At 37.5% G+C, this 22,440-nt stretch overlaps 1 protein-coding gene and 1 long non-coding RNA gene across 2 annotated transcripts; one reads left to right on the top strand and one right to left on the bottom strand.

The window, feature by feature from the left end:
• Positions 1 to 1,909: 1,909 nt before the first annotated feature.
• LOC121732472 (alpha-(1,3)-fucosyltransferase C-like) lies at positions 1,910 to 9,021 on the bottom strand. The gene is made up of 3 exons (XM_042122355.1): positions 8,799 to 9,021; positions 3,446 to 5,283; positions 1,910 to 2,206 (listed from the first exon to the last, which is right to left on the bottom strand). The coding sequence occupies exons 2-3, from the start codon at positions 4,393 to 4,395 to the stop codon at positions 1,939 to 1,941; spliced, it is 1,218 nt and encodes a 405-aa protein (XP_041978289.1). The 5' UTR covers positions 4,396 to 5,283; positions 8,799 to 9,021; the 3' UTR covers positions 1,910 to 1,938.
• A 7,503-nt stretch (positions 9,022 to 16,524) lies between these two features.
• LOC121732503 lies at positions 16,525 to 22,419 on the top strand. Its single transcript, XR_006036388.1, has 6 exons — positions 16,525 to 16,587; positions 17,105 to 17,254; positions 18,997 to 19,199; positions 19,833 to 19,922; positions 22,086 to 22,187; positions 22,359 to 22,419. It is a non-coding gene; the product is annotated as an uncharacterized LOC121732503 (long non-coding RNA).
• Positions 22,420 to 22,440: the final 21 nt, after the last annotated feature.

Here is a 22,440-nt window from a genome sequence, read left to right as displayed (position 1 = left end):
TAATGAGTATAGACATTGCTTTACAATGTTTATAACATATTAACTTGACGTGTGCAACTCCGTTGTTCAGAAATTCGTTCATCGCCTGAGAACCGTACATTTTTCCGGGATAAATAGTATCCTATGTCCTTTCCAGCCCTACTAGACAATTATAGTAGAGGAAGGGAGGGTGCTATTTTTGTAGTCACTCGAGCATCATGGAGACTTAGAAGGTTTTGTATATTAGATAAAACTGATTAAAAAATAATGAGAGCGTTTTTTATTTTAGTGGTGGGTTCAGAAACTGCAGCCATTTTAAAGTTTTGAAAAAGAAAATATATTCAGAAAATTGCTTATTTAAGTCAGTTATAAATATATTTTAGACAGCAAAGACTAAATCATTTAGTTTAGTGCAAAATAAAATATCTGCGAAGCTTAGTTCTTTTTTATATTTTAAAATGTACCTACAGGCTTACCAAACCTTTGAATCGTCAGTGCTTTATATGGAAGCTTTTTGGGGTATACTAAACATCCAGTATCTTAATCTTACAGATCCGATGACATTTTAATGTAAAAAAAAAATAACCCACAACATGAGAAATCTGATTTCAACATAGGATTTCAATACATGATAATTAGACACATGTCGGAAGCCTATACAAGCTGATTCTGACATGCTGGAGCTACTCCCGAAATTAGTGGCAAGCACTGACCTCCATTATACAATGTATATTGGAGATCAGTGGTGGCAAGCGATTATCGTAAACGCCAACAAAATGTATGCGATTTGACAAAAGTCATCGCTTCGCTAGTGAATACTAATGTCAAATCCCATACAATTTGTTGGCGTTTACGATAATCGCTTGACACTTGTCTCTAGGCCCTGGACTCTAGCTGTCTCTACAGGGCCGGTTTTAGTACTACCAGCGCCCTGGGCGAGATTTCTTCGGCGCCCAGGGTGCTGGTAGTGCTGAAAAAATTGGCGCCCCTTTAGTTTGCCTTCAGCGCCCCTTTTTATCTGGCGCCCTGGGCGGTCGCCCAGCGTCGCCTCCCCTAACGCCGCGACTGTGTCTCCATACCTGTCACTGTCAGCAAAATCGGACCAGCAATTTTGGACGTAAAGAGGTGACAGATAGACAGATAAAATTAGTGTGGATATGTACAAGTAACGCGTTTAGACTTTCGTTGTTAATGCATAATAATATTATAAATGCGAAAGTGTGTCTGTCTGTTACCTCTTAGCACTTAACCGCCAAACCGATTTTTATAAAATTTTGTATGCAGAAACTTTGAGCCCCGCGAAAGGACATAGGATAGTTAGGTTCCCGCTCGATAAACGCAACTTTTTTATCGCAACGGAGCTGCGGGCGTCATCTAGTCTTCAATAATTTTGTGGTGCCGAAACAGCATTAGAATTAATTTCTGTCCGTCTTAATTTTTTTTTATAAAATAAGGGGGCAAACGAGCAATCTGGTCGCCTGATGGAAAACTTCCGTCGCCCATGGACTCTCGCAGCATCAGAAGAGCTGCAGGTGCGTTGCCGGCCTTTTAAGAGGTAATAGGGTAGGGGAGGGTAGGGAAGGGATGGGAAGGGAATAGGGGAGGGAAGAAAATAGGAGAGGTTAGGGAAGGGAATAGGGTAGGAGATTGGGCCTTTATGCCTGCCATACATGCTACGGTCTATTGGAGAAGTCCATCTGTGCAGGTAGCCTGCGCAGGTAGACCGAAATGTGTGAGGCATAAAGACGGACAGAAATTAAATCGAATGCTGTTGTATGGCTTACATAATACATAACCACTTGTCTATACAATAAAATTTTATGACTGACGAGCAAGATAAAAAAGAGGATGAAGAATTTCATTAATTCATAAAGACAACGCAGGTATTTAATTAATATGAGTATTATTAAATATATATAAAAAATACTTATCATAAAACTACAAAAATATGAGATCTTTTTAACACCTCGATGGAGGATCCCACCAGTCTTTGAAATTCTGGTATATCGTCGTCTTCTTTACCGTTTCTTCTTCGTTTAATATCGAACAGAACCTACAGTAGTCATCTGTCTCTATACTCTCTATTCTTCTGTAGTAGGAGTAGTGGTTTCGCCATCGAAAGTATTCAGAATATTCATCAGGATTCTTTATAAGTTCGTCCATCTTCTTCGCCAACTTTTCTGCGCCTAGCTCCCTCGCATTTAAATAAATTCCATCAGGCATAAACCTGGAAATATAAAGATTAATTTAATATGTTATGAACTGATTAGTGTTAGATTTTTAATCGACAAAGTTGTATAGAATATTGTTTCCAAGAATGAAGCTAAAAGCATTTTCTTTTCTAAGAGTACCTATTTATACCGTATAATACGCGAGTAGCGCTAAATAGGTACCCCATATTATTATTTATTAACCTAGAATCTAGACCTTAGGCGATAATAGTAGGTACAGTAACGAATTCCACTCTCATCTGAAAGATACCGTTTGCCAATCGGGCACGCAATATTTACTTCAATTTAAAATTTAATTGTATACGTGGGAGAGCCATGCTTCGGCACGAATGGGCCGGCTCGACCGGAGAAATACCACGTTCTCAGAGAAAACCGGCGTGAAACAGCGATTGCGCTGTGTTTCGCTGAGTGAGTGAGTTTACCGGAGGCCCAATCCCCTACCCTATTCCCTTCCCTACCCTCCCCTATTCCCTTCCCATCCCTACCCTGCCCTATTACCCTATTTCCTCTTAAAAGGCCGGCAACGCACCTGCAGCTCTTCTGATGCTGCGAGTGTCCATGGGCGACGGAAGTTGCTTTCCATCAGGTGACCCGTTTGCTCGTTTGCCCCCTTATTTCATTAAAAAAAAATCGGCCAAGTGCGAGTCGGACTCGCGCACGAAGGGTTCCGTACCATTATAGAGCAAAAATAGGCCAAAAATTGTGTTTTTTGTATGGGAGCCACCCCAAAATTTTTATTTTATTTAAATATTAATATTAATTGTTAAATTACACATATATTTAAGGTCTTTGTGCGAAAATTTTAAGCGCCTACCTGTTGCCATTATTGATATTGAGCAAAAAAGGCCAAAAAAAAACACGTTTGTTGTATGGGAGCCCCCCTCAAATATTAATATTATTTTGTTTTTAGTATTTGTTGTTATAGCGGCAGCAGATATACACAATCTGTGAAAATTTCAGAAGTCTAACTGTAGCGATTCTTGAGATACAGCCCGATGACATACAGACAGACAGACAGACGGACAGACAACGAAGTCTTAGTAATAAGGTTCCGTTTTTACCCTTTGGGTACGGAACCCTAAAAAATCATATAGACTATCTACTATTAATTAAATTGCAATCTAACCTAGTTGTGAAACAAATCAATAATGAAAATATATATTATCTATTAGTTGGTACTACTAATATATTATATTCTGTGCTATTAGTAATTAGTATGAAGCTTAGATAGAAACCTTGTGTAATTTGCACCACCGTATACAATCGGCACAGCGTAATTCTTCAACGGATACAACAGCTTCTCAGTCACATAATCCTCAGCGAAGGAATTCTCAAAAGAGAGATAGAAATAGTAGTCCTTCTCTATCATCTTGTTACACTGCTCCGGTTTGTTCCTCGGACAGGAGAGGGGACCACACGACCCGTAAATATCAACGTAGAGGTTATATTTTTTAAGCTCAGTCTGTAGATCTTTGACGAACGTCTCCCTGTGACTTTTGGAGTAACAATTCGAGACGAACCACGCCGCGGCTTTCGTTTTTGTCTTCAATTTTTCCTTCACCTCGTCCGGAGTAGGCGTCATGTCTTCGAGCTTGATCCAGCTAATGTTCACTTTTGGGCCTATAATTCTATTCTCCGAATCCCTCACTACGATGTAACCCCATTTCGCCTCGGAATCGAGCCGGTACGTCCACGTCCAGTTGAAAAATCCGTTAAATTTCTTCGAGCACACCGGATAATTGTCTGCAGATTCGATGCTGGCGAACGTGAATTTCTGATGCGGCGACCTTCTGTTCGGTAGCAGACTGGGGTTCATACCAACGACTTGCGGCCCGGAGAATGCGATGACGTCGAACTTCGTGTAATCACCCAAAAACGATCGATCCTCGGTAACGTAGCAGTTCGTATACGTACAGTTCTTTTTGATGAAGCCCTGTTGTCCTCGACCCATGTACACAAAGGGAAAGTCCTTCGCCGAAGTCCATTGGAGAATATACTTCATCTTGGGCGCGGTGGTGTTAGAATTGCTCGCATTTTTTAGGAACGCCTTCAACGTCTGCTCGATTTCGAATACTTTGGTTCGTTCAAATTCGCTGCTGCCTTGTAGATCACGGACGGATATATAAATAAATATAAGCAAAGAGACCACCGATAGGAAGAAAAATGCCCTAATGAGGAACGTCATTTTGAACGAAACACATCCCACCGATGTCGGCCGCGGCACTGCCGGTTAAATAAAAATAATCTTATCGGATATGTGCGATAATCTGGTGCTTATCAATAGTGTTTTCTGAACATAAATGTGTCATCATCATCGCACCTAATAACTTGAGACTCGGTTAATTATTCTCCAAGAATTTTTACTCCGCTGATAAATGGAGTAGTTGATCCAGTATTATACGATAAATTAAAAAGTAAAAACCGTCTCAAATTTGGCTTAAATCTGGTTGTTGGGAGGTAAAACATTCATCAGAGTTTATTGAAAGAGCGCCATAATTCCAAACCACTTAATAAATTCAAATTTTATTTCACCATAACATTTCAGCGCGTTTGCGATAACAATGCAAAATAACAATTCAATGAATCTGAAAGCCGATTTTGATTCAAGTTTCAAGGAGTACGGATCACGATCGACGCTGAATCAAAATCGACATTGAATCAGAGTCGTAAATGGAATCAATTTTGGGAGTAAGGCACCTGGCCCTTTAGCCAAGGCGTAGAAATAGGTACATAGAAACAAGTAGTGTCGCGACAACACGACGTCTGCAGTTGTGGCGTGTCACTCGGTTCCAATTTGTACCTTTATTCACATCTACCCGGTGGGTCCCACCATTGTCCGAAATTCTTGTAAATGGTAGTTCTTGTCAATGCATCTTCGTCGTTTAGTATAGCGCAGAAACCACAGTAGTCATCCGTTTCAACGCTTTCAGATCTTCTGTGATACGAGTAATGGTTGCGCCATCGAAAATATTCTTCATATTTCCCGGGATTTTTTAACAATTCGACCATTTTTTTCACTAGCTGTTTAGGCTCTAGTTCCCGAGCGTTCAGGTATATCCCATCGGGCATGAACCTGAAAATTACATATTTATTATACCGGAACCCTTAAAATTTTCCTTTGGTTTTTTAGGGTTCCGTAGTCAACAAGGAACCCTTATAGTTTCGGTCTGTCCGCCCGTCTGTCCGTCTGTCTGTCCGCGATTTTACTCAGAGACTGTATGACCTACAAAACTGTAATTCGGAATGGATGCAGATATTAATGCTGCTGACAAAATGGTATATAAAATCTTAAAAAATATTTTTTATGGTACCTCCCCTACACATCAAGTGGGGATGAATTTTTTTTTCGCGTCCATCCCACTGTGTGGGGTGTCGTTGGATAGGTTTTTTAGAAATATTACGGGTATTCATACATCATTTTTCAATTTAGGGACCCATTTGTGAAATATGAAGTTTTAAAGTGGAAAAAATCGTTAGAGTTCAGTGCCCCCCCCCCCCTTCTACTAGCTAAACGGTTGCTTCTGGAAATTTGAAAAAATTTATGGAAGTAGGAAATATGCTGAACTTAAAAGGAAAATTATCACGTTTAAGAAGACCTTATAAGAGTTATAAGTTATTGCTCCCACACCGGTTTTCGGTGACGGAGGCCGGTTTCACTGAAACCAGGCCAGCTACGCAGGAGTAATTTTATAGTGCCCAAGTATGTGCGCAGTACACAAGAGCACTCTCTATTCCTTTACTCTCATAACCCAGTTGGACGGAAGACCGACACGACTGGCGAGAGATCAGGCGCAGGACCGACTTTTTACATGCCCATCCGACGCATAGATCATCTTACTTGTCAGACAATTAGGTGATCAGCCTGCATTGTCCTAACCAAACTTGGAAATAACATGTTTCCAACGCGGGAATCGAACTCACGACCTCCGAGTCAAGAGCCGCGCTCTATACCACTAGACCACGGAGGCGTTAACAGCCTCCGTGGTCTAGTCTCTCGTCAGTCGTGTCGGTCTTCCGTCCCACTGGGTTATGAGAGTAAAGGAATAGAGAGTGCTCTTGTGTACTGCGCTTACACCTGGGCACTATAAAATTCCTCCTGTGTAGCTGGCCTGGTTTCAATATAACCGGCCACCGTCACCGAAACCGGTGTGGGAGCTATTATTATATTATGTTATTGAGTAATAGCCAATCAACTAAAAAATATTCGGCGAAATAAGGAACTTTTCGTTCAAATTCCTTTAAACGTAACTGAAATAATGTTGTTAGTATAGTGTAAAACACGTTTTAAATGTACATTCATTGACCATACAAAAATGAGTAAAAACTGGCGGTACTACGGAACCCTATAATTACGCGTGGCCCGACACGCACTTGGCCGGCTTTTTATAATATTTTTTTTTTATGAAATAAGGAGGCAAACGAGCAAACGGGTCACCTGATGGAAAGCAACTTCCGTCGCCCATGGACACTCGCAGCATCAGAAGAGCTGCAGGTGCGTTGCCGGCCTTTTAAAAGGGAATAGGGTAATAGGGGAGGATAGGGATGGGAAGGGAAGGGAATAGGGGAGGGTAGGGAAGGGAATAGGGTAGGGGATTGGGCCTCCGGTAAACTCACTCACTCGGCGAAACACAGCGCAAGCTGTTTCACGCCGGTTTTCTGTGAGAACGTGGTATTTCTCCGGTCGAGCCGGCCCATTCGTGCCGAAGCATGGCTCTCCCACGTATAATTAGATACTCATCAATATCTATACTGTTATCTGATTACAAGATGTTAGTGTAAACACCGTTATCCTTGAAACCATCAATTAATGAGCCCGTCAAAATGAACAACTTTTTCTATGAGAACAATTATACTGGGAACTCAAAAAAATCCGCCTTCATACCCATACAAATTGCCGATCCGGGCATCCGTATGGGTAAGAAGACGGCATTTTTTTTTCAGTTCCCAGCACTGTTCTCAAAGAAAAAGTTGTTCATTTTGACGGGCTCATATTTTGATGGTTTCAAGGATAACGGTGTTTACACTAACACACTGTATAATCAGAGTACTTCTATTTCAGAATTTAACTGCTGACAAATGTCTAATGCAGGACAAAATTCTGATAATTATTCTTGTAAAATTAATAGGGTTTGATGGAGTTAACTTAAAAACTTGGGTTTCGCCCGATACTTTAAATTTGTCTCCTGCTTAATTCATAATATTTTGTTAAATGTAGGTATTGCATGTACATGGGCGCCGGCAGAAATAATTTCCAAGGGGTGCAGATTTTACTTTTCTTTCTTTTCTTTTTACTTTTTTTTTTTTTATGAAAAACGAGCAAACGGGTCACCTGATGGAAAGCAACTTCCGTCGCCCATGGACACTCACAGCATCAGAAGAGCTGCAAGTGCGTTGCCGGCCTTTTAAGAGGGAATAGGGTAATAGGGGAGGGTAGGGAAGGGAAGGGAAAAGTTGAGGGTAGGGAAGGGAATAGGGTAGGGGTTAGGGGATTGGGCCTCCGGTAAACTCACTCACTCGGCGAAACACAGCGCAAGCGCTGTTTCACGCCGGTTTCCTGTGAGAACGTGGTATTTATCCGGTCGAGCCGGCCCATTCGTGCCGAAGCATGGCTCTCCCACGTATAAACTTACTCTCCCACGTACTTTTTACAGTTACGTCAACAGAATACATTTAGTGCCGAAACATTACGAACTGTCTTGGTACGGCATGGCAATAGGGATTAGGGTTACAAAATGCTTTTTATTTCAATGATTCCTGTTGATCTCCAGATTCCCAAGGGGTACACCACCTGGCACCCCCCTGCCGGCGCCCATGTGCATGTAATATATTGTAGCGTAAAATGGTATGTCCACATTATAAAGACATTTAAATCATCTAACAACATAATATTTCATAACAAAAGTAGTGCACGTTATTATCGTAACGTTTGCTCTCATTATTACATTTTACTATTGTATTGAGGCACAATTTTTGAAATGTCAAATATTATTGCATGAAGCAATTACATGGTTAAATATTTATGTTATCACTAAATAGTAAATTGGCTTATTTTAGTCGTTAAAAGTTTTTAATCTTGTATAACATAATGTATTGGTGATAATAAAATATGTTATTAAGGTTTATTGCAAGAATATCTCGTGGCATTGGTCTTCAAAAATCGAGAGTGCTTCAGCTTAACTGAGGCACTTCCCCAACCCATAAAGGGTTTCCCCTGCGCCTCAAAAAAAAGGTTATTCGTCGGTCGTTGGTACATTTACGATTACGAAGCTTGCATATACATTCCAGTGGTGCGTCAGGTTAATGTGACCGTGTTGTACTGTATATGTTTTAAATTGTAATTTTCCATCTTTTTAGTAAAAGATGGCCCTGTGCGAGTTTCTTACGCCGGTTCTTCTCGCCGGGTTAGTTCCCGAACCGGTGGTAGGCACCGTAGTATCGACGTTCGGTAAAGTTTTTGTAAAAAAATTACTCCGAATAAAAATATTTTTGATTTGATTTGATTTTGATTTTAAAGCACCTAAAAACTTACCTTCTATAAACTAGACTAGAAGAGACATCAAGAAGTTGATATTATTACACAAAACGTACCTGGAATAATTAGCTCCTCCATAGACAATAGGCAAAGCCAAGTTCTGTAACGGGTACAACAACTTTTCCGTCACGTAATCTTGGGAGAAAGAGTTTTCAAACGAAAGATAGAAGTAGTAATCTCTCTCAATCATTTTGTTGCATTCTTCTTCGTCATCACGCGAGCATTTGAGCGATCCACAGCTACCATAGATATCCAGGTTTAAATTATACTTCTTCAGTTCTGTCATTAGTTTAACAGCATACAATTCACGGTGACTTCTCGAATAGCAGTTTGAAACGAACCAAGCGGCGGCTTTGGTTTAGTTTCTTATCTTTTTCTTCACTTCGTCAGTAGTCGGCAACATGTTTTCTCGTTTTATCCAATGCATATCCGCTCTCGGACCAACGATGTTATTTTCTGAATCTCTTACTACTATATATCCCCATTTTGCGTCAGAATCCAAGCGATAAGTCCACGTCCAGTTAAAAAAATTATCAAAATTGTTAGAGCACACCGGATAATTTTCTGCAGATTCTATACTTGCAAATACGTATTTTTGATGCGCAGATCGCCTTTTGGGTAAAGTTTCTTTGGGCATAAAAACCACCTCGGGTCCAGCGAATGCGATGATATCAAACTTTGTATAATCCAAACCGAGATGGTAGATATTGGATGTAACAAAACAGTTTGTATACGTACAGTTCCTATCAATAAATCCCTTTCTTCCTTCTTTCATATACACAAAAGGTACAGTCTTCGATGATGTCCACTGCAAAATATATTTTAAGTCTTCTGTTTCTTTTTTCGCAACACTTTTTTCCCTAAATTCGTTTATTTTCTCCAAATGTACTTGACTTCTTTTCACATTGTTACGTTCTCTCAAATAATTTTTGTTCCATGTAGAGATGTATAAAAATAGGAAAAGAAAAAGCGCTGACAACAGGAAAAATAATTTCACAAAAACATTATTCTTCATGTTGTGTTCGCTCAGCGCTTTGCTGTGAGACTGGTCCGTGGTCATATACTTACATCGGATTTGTTTGCTGAACTTATTCTAAGGTAACCTTTGTACGGAATAATAGGCAAACGAGCAAATTGTTCGTTAATACATAGTTTTTGTATCCTGTATGAATACCTACTGCGAAAGAAGGACAAATTTTGTAAAATAAATGTGTTATTGATTTATTTTTCTATAGGTTCTTACTGTATATTTATGTTAAACAATAAAAAACACAATATTTATTTCCACATAATTATTTACCATGTTTTATTCGTGTTGAAAATCGTTTATTGTATATTAGAAAAATATATTCAAATATTCAAAATAATATAAAAAGAAAACAACTATTGATGTTCATAAATATTGAACATAGGTAAAATTAATGAGAGCTGATAATATCTAAATTATGAAGCAATTCTGATAAAATCTTAATAGACTCTTAGCTCTTATCTCGCATATTACTTTAATAACCTTGTACAAAATCATTAATAATTAGAAGGTAGAACTTTTAAGTAGCATTGATGCATTTAATGAAACGAATATCTAATAATAATAAAAAGAATTTGAATTATTAATTATTGTCTCTATGCCTATTGTCTAAGCGGGAAACCCTTTTTTTTTTGTTGAGGAGGGGAAATACGTTACGTATCCTCCACCCCCTCGGGGGAAGGGGCGGGGGTATGTGGGACTCCCTCTCGAGGTTTACCCACTAAAACCCCCCCATGCCCTCCTTCCAGCACCATTCCAGTGGGACACGGAAACTCTACAAACTCCGCGTCCTCACTGTGCTAGCCGCGCCCGGCACATCTCCGTTTCCGCTGATGTTCTGCCGCCGCCTTCCGTCACCGAGAGCTCCCCGGGCATCTAGGGAGCTTTCATCTCGGGGCCCTTGGTGCGAGCGGTGATCCCCCGATCAACCGCCCGCGGGCCTATTGCTCCACCTCCATGGCGGGCTGGGGCCGACTAACACCGGCACCACTGGCTCTAGGCTCCTGCGGCCGAGCCTTATCGGAGGGAGCTCCTCTCCTGCGGCGCTTCGTAGCGGGGGACGGCTTGGCTGTTAAACAGCCACCGCTTCCTAGGACGTGTCAAGCAGGAAACCCTAGAATAATATTGAAAAATATTTTATTGAACAACTTATTTGACAATTAGATTGTAAGGCGGGCGCGTTTAATATTAACCATAGACGGTCATATTGCACAATACGTGATATTGCACAATAGAATTGATCGTAGGGGCCCGCTAAGAATAATGAAGTTTCTATTATGCGCAGCTCTCTCACACTATGCGCTTTCATCTTCAATTTTCGTCATCTTCTCTCATTGAACTTTCGTTTTGGTGCATTCAATAATTGAATGCGTCAACGAACGCAACGCCAACGTGGACAACGTTGCAGTGTCTGTCAGATTATTGTAACATGTGCGACGAGAAAATTTCACTGGGTGGAATAATATGTGCGGCTTACGTATTTGGTCATAAGAAATTCCAAAAAAATAACAAAGCGAAAGTTTTGGATACGGTCAGAGCGCATGCGTCACTGGCATGCCTCACGTGTGCTGTTGACTGCGCTATAACGCATGCTCTTGATGAACAAAAAGACACAGTGTGGACATAGCTTATTATGATTTCTGAATCATTTTTTTTCAAACGCTTTGAGAATGGCTGCTCTATGGTAACAATATTAAGATATGATTAAGATCGCAGATATAATAATATTATTATCTCTCTCAATCGATTCATCAAGTAATGTGACGGTGACATCTCTGCTCCGGTAAATGAAGCTCATTGATGGATGGCTCTTGTCAAAGACACATATTACAACGAACAATGCATCTAAATATTAAAGAAAACGTAAAATCTCATAGATCTACGGTTTTAATGTTGATTCCATTTATGCAGATAATGACGATGATGAAATTAAAAAAAAAACGTTTTTTTTACGTCCATGAGTTGACACATGGGTACCACCCATAAAGTTAATACTAGCTGTTTGACCGAGCTTTGCTCGGTATCTGATGAAAATGACATTTACTAGAAATGATTTCTAGCTAGATCGATTTATCGCCGCCGAAACCCCCCTATATACAAAATTTCATGAAAATCATTGGAGCCGATTCCGAGATTCCAATTATATAGGTTCCGCTAGGTCTAGGTATCTTATCTTATATCTTTAAACGAGCAATTCTTGTATATATATATATATATATATATATATATATATATATATATATATATATATATATATATATATACAGTGTGTAACAAAAATAAGTGATAATACTTTAGGGTGTGTACGTGTTCCTTGTAGAGAGTTCACTGTGAAAGTAGCAGCGCTGAAAGACCAAAAATTTTTTTCACTTTTGTATGGGCAAGGGCCCGAGCGTCAAGTGTTTCCCCATACAAAAGTGAAAAATAATTTTGGTCTTTCAGCGCTTCTACTTTCACAGTGAACTCTCTACAAGGAACACGTACACACCCTAAAGTATTATCACTTATTTTTGTTACATCCTGTATATATATACAAGAATTGCTCGTTTAAAGATATAAGATAAGATACCTAGACCTAGCGGAATAGAGCAACAATCTCCAGCTGTCATGCTTGTGTAAGTGTATATTATATTGTGTACGTATACACTTACACAAGCATGATTGAACATGAATTCTATGAGATTAAATTGTCAACGTGCAGCACATGCCTACTGAACGTCAAAATTATTATTTTTAACAAAAAAATAAAGCCGACTTCCAAGGTAAAAACAATAATAATATGAACTAAAAAGTATTAAATAACTCTTAAGTACTCTTTAATATTGTCTTTTTCATAATTCGTCTAAATCTCAACTATTTCTGTACATATACTACAGTCTACAGTCTTCATTACTTTGAAGTCGGTACCAGTCCCAAAAGTTTCAGATATTCTGACATTGACTGAACTCACGATTAAATTAGCTGGTACCGACTTCAAAATAATGAAGACTGTCAATGTGCTGATAAGTGCCGACTGGACGTCAAAAAGATGAAAAAAATGGTTCTGGACACAAAGTATGTAAACGTTAATAATCTCATTTGTCCCATTTCTTGTATGAAGAAGACATGCTGTCGTCACGATGTGAAAGGGAGTGTAATGGGCATCCGGCGCAGACGGCCGGATAATAACTACCTATTACAACCACTAATGTATCAAAACAGAGTGATAATACTTTAGGGCAGCGATAGACCTGATGCGCAAGGTGTTCCAGCGCATCGTGACCCCCCAAGTAGCGGGGTGGTGTCGGGTCTGTAGATGATCGCTGGTAGAGTTGTGGTAGGTTCTATCGTACCCGCAACTCTGCCTTAAACGATGAGTGGAGCACCACGGGGTTTTAGAGGGTAGACTACGCAGGAGTCCCACATACCCCGGCTGAATTTGCCGGGGGTGCGTAAAGCATTTCCCCATGTTATAAAAAAAAAGCGCAGCGATAGAGAAAATTTCCGTGTAGCTATGTCCACACTGTGCACTTTCATCTTCAATTTTCGTCATCAACTTTCATATTTAGACCAGGGTAGAAGCCTTTAAAAATAATGAAAAGTGAAAAAAAATTATAATAGAATGAAACCCATTAGAAAAGGAGGGAAATATGATAAAAATGAAAGGAAAAATAATTTACGGGCGATCTGAGGTTGGGAAGGGGATGGGGGTGAGTTTTTAAGGGTAAAAAACGGATTTTCTCGATTTCCGGCAAAACTAAAAGTCCTATCGAAAAAAGTCAAATGGAAAAGTTGTAGATAATAAAAAGATCTAAAACTTTTGTATTTACACTTTTTTCACATAACCTCAAAATTTATGTGAAAAATTAAAAAAACCAAGTTTTGGGTTTTTTATTTCTATCTTTTACAAAATTTTTTATTTTTTAACGAAATTTTGTGAAAACTTACCTTTTTATGTCCCAAATACGCTGTAATTTATTTAATTAAAAATATTTATTTTTTCACCTTATTTTGAATTAATATCGAAAAAACACCCTAATTTTCAATCGAAAATTCACCCGTCAAAATATCAGCTTTTTTCAAAAAGTTGGTGTGGTTTCTGTTCGTTGAAATCTCTACTTTCCGATGGTGAAAAAAAAAAATATATATTACTATGGTAAATCTTCTCAGAAAACGCAAAAATTAAAAAAAAACTTGAAGTTGAAATTTTTTTTTAATTATTATAAATAATTTTGAGCTATTTATTAAAATTTAGACTTTAATTACTCGAAAAACGTTAGATTACATGTGACGTTGATAACAAAAAAATTGCAAATAAAAATATACTACTATAATTAACAAACAAATAAGTTAATTAAATTAATATTTAATAAGACATCTACAATATTTGGAGAAAGTTGTCTAATTTTCTTTAAATTATATGCGTAGATGCTTATTTATAACTATTTTGAGATAAATTATATATATACCTGAGTGACCTACGAAAAATTGTAGCCCATCAAAAGGTATTTCGTGGAGAAGTGGGGAAGGGGCTAGGCGGGTCTGGGTCTTACTACATACATATCTACTATTATATACTATATATTTCGTAGCAGCTGTTACATTAAATGATATTTTAGTACAAGATAAAAAAATAATTATCTCCTTAATTTTGCACAAACAAATTTAGTTAATCCCATGAAAAAAAATATATTTCAAAATCTATAAAAAATATATTTAAAATCTATAAAAAATATATAAAATATATATCGTAAATATATTTCTAATAAAACAAACTTTTGGCCGATTTTCATATATATTTTATACTTTTTTATAGATTTATAATATATTATTTATACATTTTGACATTGATTTCTTTAATTTTTTTTTCATGGGAGTTTATTCACGATTAAATAGTGAAGACATTATTAATTCGATTTTGTCTTTTCAGATTATCAGTATGGATGAATCTGTTTGTATCATTTGCAATAAGGCAGATGATAAGCAAGTGTATGCAATAAAAAAAACAGCTTTGAATCGTTTAGTGGTATCCAGCAAAAAAAGAATCGACAATAAATACAAAAAATTTGAGACTTTGACATCAGCTTTTATTCATCGAAGTTGTCAAAGTCAATATAATGACGAGACCGCAATAGCTACATTTTGTAGTTCAAGACAAAAAAAAGCAAAGGAAGGAAAAGAAGTAATTAAAGATGCTCTTGGATTTAATTTTGAATCTCATTGCTTTATCTGCGGTGGATTTTTCGGTAATAAATCAAAAGAAAAAATTTCATGTGTTCAAAGCAGCGATACAAGAAATAATGTATTACAGTATATTAAAAAACAGAACACATTAAATGATTTTGATAAATGTAATTAGAATTAAATAAATCAACTTTTTAATTGAAACAAATTGCAGCAATCACATTTTTTAGATGAAATTATTTATAATAATTAAAAAAAATTTTTCGAATTCAAGTTTTTTTTTAATTTTTGCATTTTCTGAGAAGATTTACCATAGTAACATATTTTTTTTTTTTACCATCGGAAAGTAGAGATTCCAACGAACAGAAACCACACCAACTTTTTGAAAAAAGCTGATATTTTGACGGGTGAATTTTCGATTGAAAATTAGGGTGTTTTTTCGATATTAATTCAAAATAAGGTGAAAAAATAAATATTTTTAATTAAATAAATTACAGCGTATTTGGGACATAAAAAGGTAAGTTTTCACAAAAGTTCGTTAAAAAAAAAAAATGTTTGTAAAAGATAAAAATAAAAAACCAAAAACTTGGTTTTTTGAATTTTTCACATACATTTTGAGGTTATGTGAAAAAAGTGTAAATACAAAAGTTTTAGATCTTTTTATTATCTACAACTTTCCCATTTGACTTTTTTCGATAGGACTTTTAGTTTTGCCGGAAATCGAGAAAAACCGTTTTTTACCCTTAAAAACTCACCCCCATCCCCTTCCCAACCTCAGATCGCCCGTAAATTATTTTTCCTTTCATTTTTATCATATTTCCCTCCTTTTCTAATGGGTTTCATCCTATTATGATTTTTTTTTTGGTTTTAAAAATTATCGACCCTGGACTAATTGGTGCATTCAATAATTGAATGCGTCAAGGAACGCAACGCCAATATTGTCATTTTTGAAGTTTTGGATACGGTCAGAGCCCAGAGGGCATATGTCACGGGCATGCCTCACGTTCGCTGTTGACTGCGCTATTATAATTTATAACGCATGCCCTTGACGAACAGAAAAAGGCACAACGTTGACAAATCTAAACAACGTGCCCTTTTCTGAAGACATCATAAACGTGCCATTTCATTTTTTTGTGATTCGGTGTCACTATGCAGAGGTAGATCTTCAACCTTCACACTTCTTCTTTCTACGTCTGCTTACAGAAGCCTCCAGGTACAGATTTATCCAACAAAATTAAAAATCGTACGATAAAATTAAACCATTTCTTGAGGAAAAAGGTAGGTTACTAAACATAATAGGCGAAAGCATGTGGCCATAATAGTGGAATAAATCAGAGAGGTCGCCATCCATCTTACTGATGGTCTGACGGGCGACGCGAAATATTTTCAGTTTTTGTATTATTATGTAGACGCGAGTGATTTTCAGAGCTAGGATGCTACAACAATAATTTTAATGTTACTTAGGCTCTGGTTACATGTCTAGTGCCCATTTTCTGAGGTTTTCTGAGAATTAAAAAGAATAAAGTCATGCGCTTTCATGACAAGATGTAAATTTAAATCATAATAATTCTTAACCAAATTCATAACAAAATCAAAATTTATCGCCAAATCAAAATTAGTAGTACAAATTTATGATCATAAAATCATTTAGTCGGGTACGTATTAACTATTAACCCATCAATCTCCAAGCGGCACGCTGTCGCATAACATTTAAAAATCTATTGTGTCTGCGATTCCCACGATCGAGGTACTGTTTTGATTTTTAATAAGAACTTTTAAGCTTAATTCTGACCATATGTTAAGTAAGGTAAGTTACATATTTTTAAATAAAGAATTTAGACAGTGGTAAAAGAGATCTGAGCTTTTCGTCCATTCTGAAAGAAAATTAAGTACAATTTAAGTTTCTTCTTTTGTTGTTTCGTTTCTACTTTGACTAGCTTCTTTAAGCTTCTATTAGCTTCTTGGTATCAGAAATCAATGTTACATTATGTTGCGTACTTGATAGTTACTACACTAAACAATTTGCAATGTGTTATTGTGATGCAATTATACTAGAATCTAGAGTACTTTTAATAACATTTACAAGGGTATTGTATGTAGATAAAAATATAAACAAAGAGCCCATTTTCATAAATGTCCCAACACTAACACTTTGTAACGTATATTTTGTAGAAAAGTCGAAGGATATTTCCACAATAAAAGCCATCGCATTGAGAAACCGTTAGCGGACAACCGTCCGGAATATTCTGGAAAGTTTTCCGCCATATTTATCGCAACAATTTCTCATAACAGACGCAATTTAGTCCAATACCACAGTTGAAGGTAAATAATTTCGTTTCCACAACGTTGGTAAGTTGAAAATGGAATACTTTGAAATATTTTAAACTCGCTTTGTGATTTTAAAAGTCTAGTTTGGTTGTAAGTGGATTTAAACGTGAAAGAGAAGTTTGGTATGGATTGCAGTGAAGCAGACGAAAAGGGAGAATAGTTGTTGGACCGATGAAAATGTCAGGAATACAATTATCCATACTAATATTATAAATGCGAAAGTGTGTCTGTCTGTCTGTCCGTCTGTCTATTACCTCTTCATGCTTAAACCGCTGAACCGATTTTGCTGAAATTTGGTATGGAGATAGTTTAAGTCCTTGGAAAGGACATAGGATACTTTTTATCCCGAAAAAATGTACGGTTCCCACGCGATAAACGAATTTTGGCGCAACAGAGTTGCGGGCGTCATCTAGTTGTAATATAAAATATAATATTAGTTTAATCAGGGTAAGTTCGGACACAAGGTAACTGGTAAGTCCAGATAATTGAACTTATCTCTAAGTAGTCAGTGTTTTTTTTGCCTGGCGCTGCGGGCATATACGCCATACTGCGCTGCAACCGCAAACTGTAGTACCGTACCGTAACAGCTGTAGTTTAATTTAGCGTTCACTTGAACTATCCGAACTTCTTTTTTTTTTTATGAAATAAGGGGGCAAACGAGCAAACGGGTCACCTGATGGAAAGCAACTTCCGTCGCCCATGGACACTCGCAGCATCAGAAGAGCTGCATGTGCGTTGCCGGCCTTTTAATAGGGAATAGGGTAATATGGGAGGGTAGGGAAGGGAAGGGAATAGGGTAGGGGATTGGGCCTCCGGTAAACTCACTCACTCGGCCAAACACAGCGCAAGCGCTGTTTCACGCCGGTTTTCTGTGAGAACGTGGTATTTATCCGGTCGAGCCGGCCCATTCGTGCCGAAGCATGGCTCTCCCACGTATGAAACTTCTGTGTCCGAACACTCTAAGCTTACCCTGATTAACTATAAAGTCAAAATGTAAATCAACCCAAGATTCCCAAACATTTCTCTTGTTGGCAAGCTTACTATGACTACATAGAATTTCTCAGTTTAAATCATACAGTATATATTAAGTCTATGGTTTAAATAGAAGTCTTTGTATGACTACGGTAGAAATCCATAATAAAAGAAATAGTGACAAAATGTAGAGAAAAAAATAGCTTTAATGTCAATCAGTGATTCGGCAATTTCGTGGAATCTAATAATATTACTCGTATGGTGGCCGTGATATGAGTAGGTAGTAGAGAGACTTATAAGTAGAGATGTAGTAGTAGAGACGTATAAAATTACAAGAGAATTAATTTTATACGTGGGAGAGCCATGCTTCGGCACGAATGGGCCGACTCGTCCGGATAAATACCACGTTCTCACAGAAAACCGGCGTGAAACAGCGCTTGCGCTGTGTTTCGCTGAGTGAGTGAGTTTACCGGAGGCCCAATCCCCTACCCTATAACCTTTCCTATCCTCCCCTATTCCCTTCCCTTCCCTACCCTCCCCTATTACCCTATTCCCTCTTAAAAGGTCGGCAACGCACATGCAGCTCTTCTGATGCTGCGAGTGTCCATGGGCGACGGAAGTTGCTTTCCATCAGGTGACCCGTATGCTCGTTTGCCCCCTTTTTTCATAAAAAAAAAAAACAGTATTTAACGTAGACCTTTTTATGTCCTTACAAATGCTTTATAATTCTAGTATTACTATCACTTAAATATTATATGAAACAGAAATGGCCAGAAATCGGACCAGCCATATGAACTACCTTAAAGCACTCTACCGAAAATCTTCCCGAAAATACAAGAACTTGTATGTGATAATAATAGCTGCCCTATCAATATTCCTACTGACATTTCTGCTGCCTAATATATCACACAGAATAAATCAGAGCGAAAATATAAGGTGTATGAAGAAAGTTGTAAAGGAAGTAACGGTTTGTATCTCAAATTACGCCCCTTCTTGCGAGTTTCTTACCACCGGTTCCGAACCGGTGGTAAGAAACTCGCATCCGGTTCTTCTCACCGGGTTAGTTTCCGAACCGGCGGTTCGGAAACTAACCCGGTGAGAAGAACCGGATGTAGACTTTCTGAGAACATTTGTTTCAAATTTATTCAGAAACTAGCTGTCCCGGTGAACTTCGTGTCACTTTAAAATCTTCCCTGGACTTCTACGAATATTTTAAAACTAAAATTAGCCCAATCCGTTCAGCCGTTTTCGAGTTTTAGCGTTACTAACACAATTTTTATATAATTTTTTATTTTATTTCTAGGCCTTGTCAGACACATTATCTATAAAATAAAACATAATAAGTTTCACCAAAATTTCTTAATCGCGCAGAAACCGTTCATTTTCCGGAATAAAATGTGTCATAATATTATGTTCTTTCCCGGGACTCAAAAGGGATCTTCATACCCAGTTCAAAGTCAAATCGGTTCAGCGATTTGGGCGTGAAGAGATAAAAGAGAGATAACCAGACACCCTTTCGATTTTAGATTATTAGTATGGATTAGTGCAAGCAGTTTAGTACCTATAAGTTAGCAAAAATCAAAATAGTTTTAATTTTCAGGATGAAGTTTGTCGATTCGAAGGAGTCTACGTAAGCGATGCAAAAGAATTGTGTGGAATACAGAGTCACTTCTATGATACTGATGAAACAGTAAGTGTATTCATATTCATATTATAAATGCGAAAGTGTATTTGTCTGTCTTTTTCGTTTGTCTATTTGTTATCCTTTTGACGCCTCCGCGGTCTAGTGGTTTAGAGCGTGGCTCTCAACTCGGAGGTCGTGGGTTCGATTCCTGCGTTGGAAATAATAATAATAATAATAAAACATTTATTCATGAACTTTGGAAATTACACCACACTACATTACAAAAAAAAAACAAAAAAAACACAGAACAGTTAAAATGATGTTGACATGACAATACAAAACAGTAGTCTAATATGAACTGTAACTAGCCTAACTAAGAATGAACAAAAAATAAAAATAAGAAAAAATGTAGCAAGTAACAAATATTTCAATTATAACTTAACAAGCAAGAGTGTTATGGGAAGGTAGGAGGTGTAATGCTCAAGCCATTGAAATGGAGTCCACTCAGGTAAAACGACTATGGATAACCACAGTCCCTGATATTCTGTGGATCCAAACTGTCAGGCGCAAAACAGACCACCCAAGGCTACAGTGTCGCAATTTAAAAATAAATTATGCAAAATGTTTCAGATAATAATAATAATATAAAAGCATACTTATGTAATATAATAAATAAAATATATAAAAAGAACTAAAATCTTAAATCACATATGGCATGCAATAATTTATGTGAGGTAACTTACGTTATACGTATCATAAAAAACAATAAGTACTTAATTATTATGTTAAAATTTTAAGAAATTATATCTATGTATAATAGAGTGCGATATGAAAAAAACAAAAAAAAAATTGGAAAATAATAATATTTTAATTGAAAGCTGATCCTGCAGTAGCGATAACTTTAGTTTGTTTTTAAAATTATTTATAGAATGCAGAGCACGAAAGGGGGGTAAAAGGTTATTCCAGATCTTGCTCGCCAAGTACCTAAAACAACCTCTGAATGCGGACGAGTGATGGATAGGAGTAACTAATAGGTATGCCGAACCCCTGGTGGTGAGGGTCAGCTGTTTGTCGCATGCTCATTGCAACTTATTATATAGGTAGGTTGGTGTTTTTAATTTTACCACACCAAACAGTAACGTGGCAAAATGTAACTGTCGGCGACCGTCCATCTTAAGCCATCTCAAACTGTTTATTTACGGCGTTACGTGGGCGTGGGGAGGCACATTGCAACAGTATCTTGCGCATGCATTTTGTACCCTTTGAATGAGGTGTTTGGATCGTGAAAGAAGACAAGGACCGATAACAACATCAGCGTAATTTAAATTAGAAAGTACAAGAGATTCACATAGCGAAGCTCGTAATCTTTCTGGAATGAAATTTCGAATTTTGTACAGGAGCTTTAAACGATAGAAACAACGACTGACATATTGTTATTTCCTTTTATAGCCCACCTGATTGTCTGACAGATAAGATGATCCATGCATCGGATTAGCATGTAAAAAGTCGGTCCTGCGCCTAATCTGCCAGTCGTGTCGGCATTCCGTCCCAATGGATTATGAGAGTAAAAGGAATAGTAAGTGCTCTTGTGTACTACGCACACACCTGAGCACTATAAAAATTACTCCTGCGGAACAGGCCTGGTTTCAATGAAACCCGCCACCGTCACCGAAACCGGTGTGGGAGTTATTATTTTTTAACTCCTTAAGCTCATTTGAGCTAAGCCGATTTTGATAGTACATCAAAGTACTATTGATGACGACGGCGTGAAACAGCACTTGCGCTGTGTTTCGCCGAGTAAGTGAGCTTACCGGAGGCCCAATTCCCTACCCTTTTCCCATCCCTACCCTCTCCTATTTCCTTCCATACCCTCCCCTATTCCCTTCCCTACCCTATTCCCTTTTAAAAGGCCAGCACCTGCAGCTCTTCTGATGCTGCGAGTGTCCATGAGCGACGGAAGCTGCTTCCATTCCGCTTGTTCGTTTGCCCCCTTATCACATAAAACAAGTTAAACAGTGTGTCTAAACAGGTGGCAAGCAATATAAAATTCGATTCTAACTTGAGAAGACACAAAACTCACACTCAGACAATGCTTTGTGCTTTTATTGTTGGTTTTGCTGAGTGTCTTTGCTTTTTTTTAATAGTCTAGCCCCTAGCGTATGTTCAATTTACATGAGGTACCACAGTAATAGTTTAACAATTAAAAAATCTATAAAAAATACTTTACAGTTTGCCTGCAGTCGTGCCAGGTTAATACTTCCACCTTTAATCTGATATAAGAATCCATAGAAGGAAATTTGATTAATGCCAATCTTCTACGACTCACTAAAGGTAAGGAATTGGAATTTGGAATATTCTAAGATCTTGCATTTTGTGGCTTCTTTCAGGATACGTTATAAATTTATTATTATGTAATAAATAACAAATCAATACTTTTGAGTCTCTAGTGATGAGATTTTTAACACGTTGATGAATTAATAAATCTTTAAAATTTCTCCATAGCAAAAAAGAGAACTGTACCTGAAGTATGTTTATTTTTCTCTATGGAAAACTGACAATAAAGATGACAAAGAAAAAATATGTC

This window comes from Aricia agestis, chromosome 12 (assembly GCF_905147365.1).
Source record: "Aricia agestis chromosome 12, ilAriAges1.1, whole genome shotgun sequence".
Classification (NCBI taxonomy): domain Eukaryota; kingdom Metazoa; phylum Arthropoda; class Insecta; order Lepidoptera; family Lycaenidae; genus Aricia; species Aricia agestis.
The sequence above is the reverse complement of the archived record's forward strand: the minus strand, read 5'-3'. Positions and strand labels throughout refer to the sequence as shown.

Excerpts from the sequence above, each read along its gene's own strand:
- LOC121732472 (XM_042122355.1), bottom strand. The coding sequence starts at position 4,395 with ATGACGTTCCTCATTAGGGCATTTTTCTTCCTATCGGTGGTCTCTTTG. Across the intron at positions 2,207-3,445 it reads GGTGGTGCAAATTACACAAG|GTTTATGCCTGATGGAATTT; the intron begins GTTTCTATCTAA and ends TTATATTTCCAG.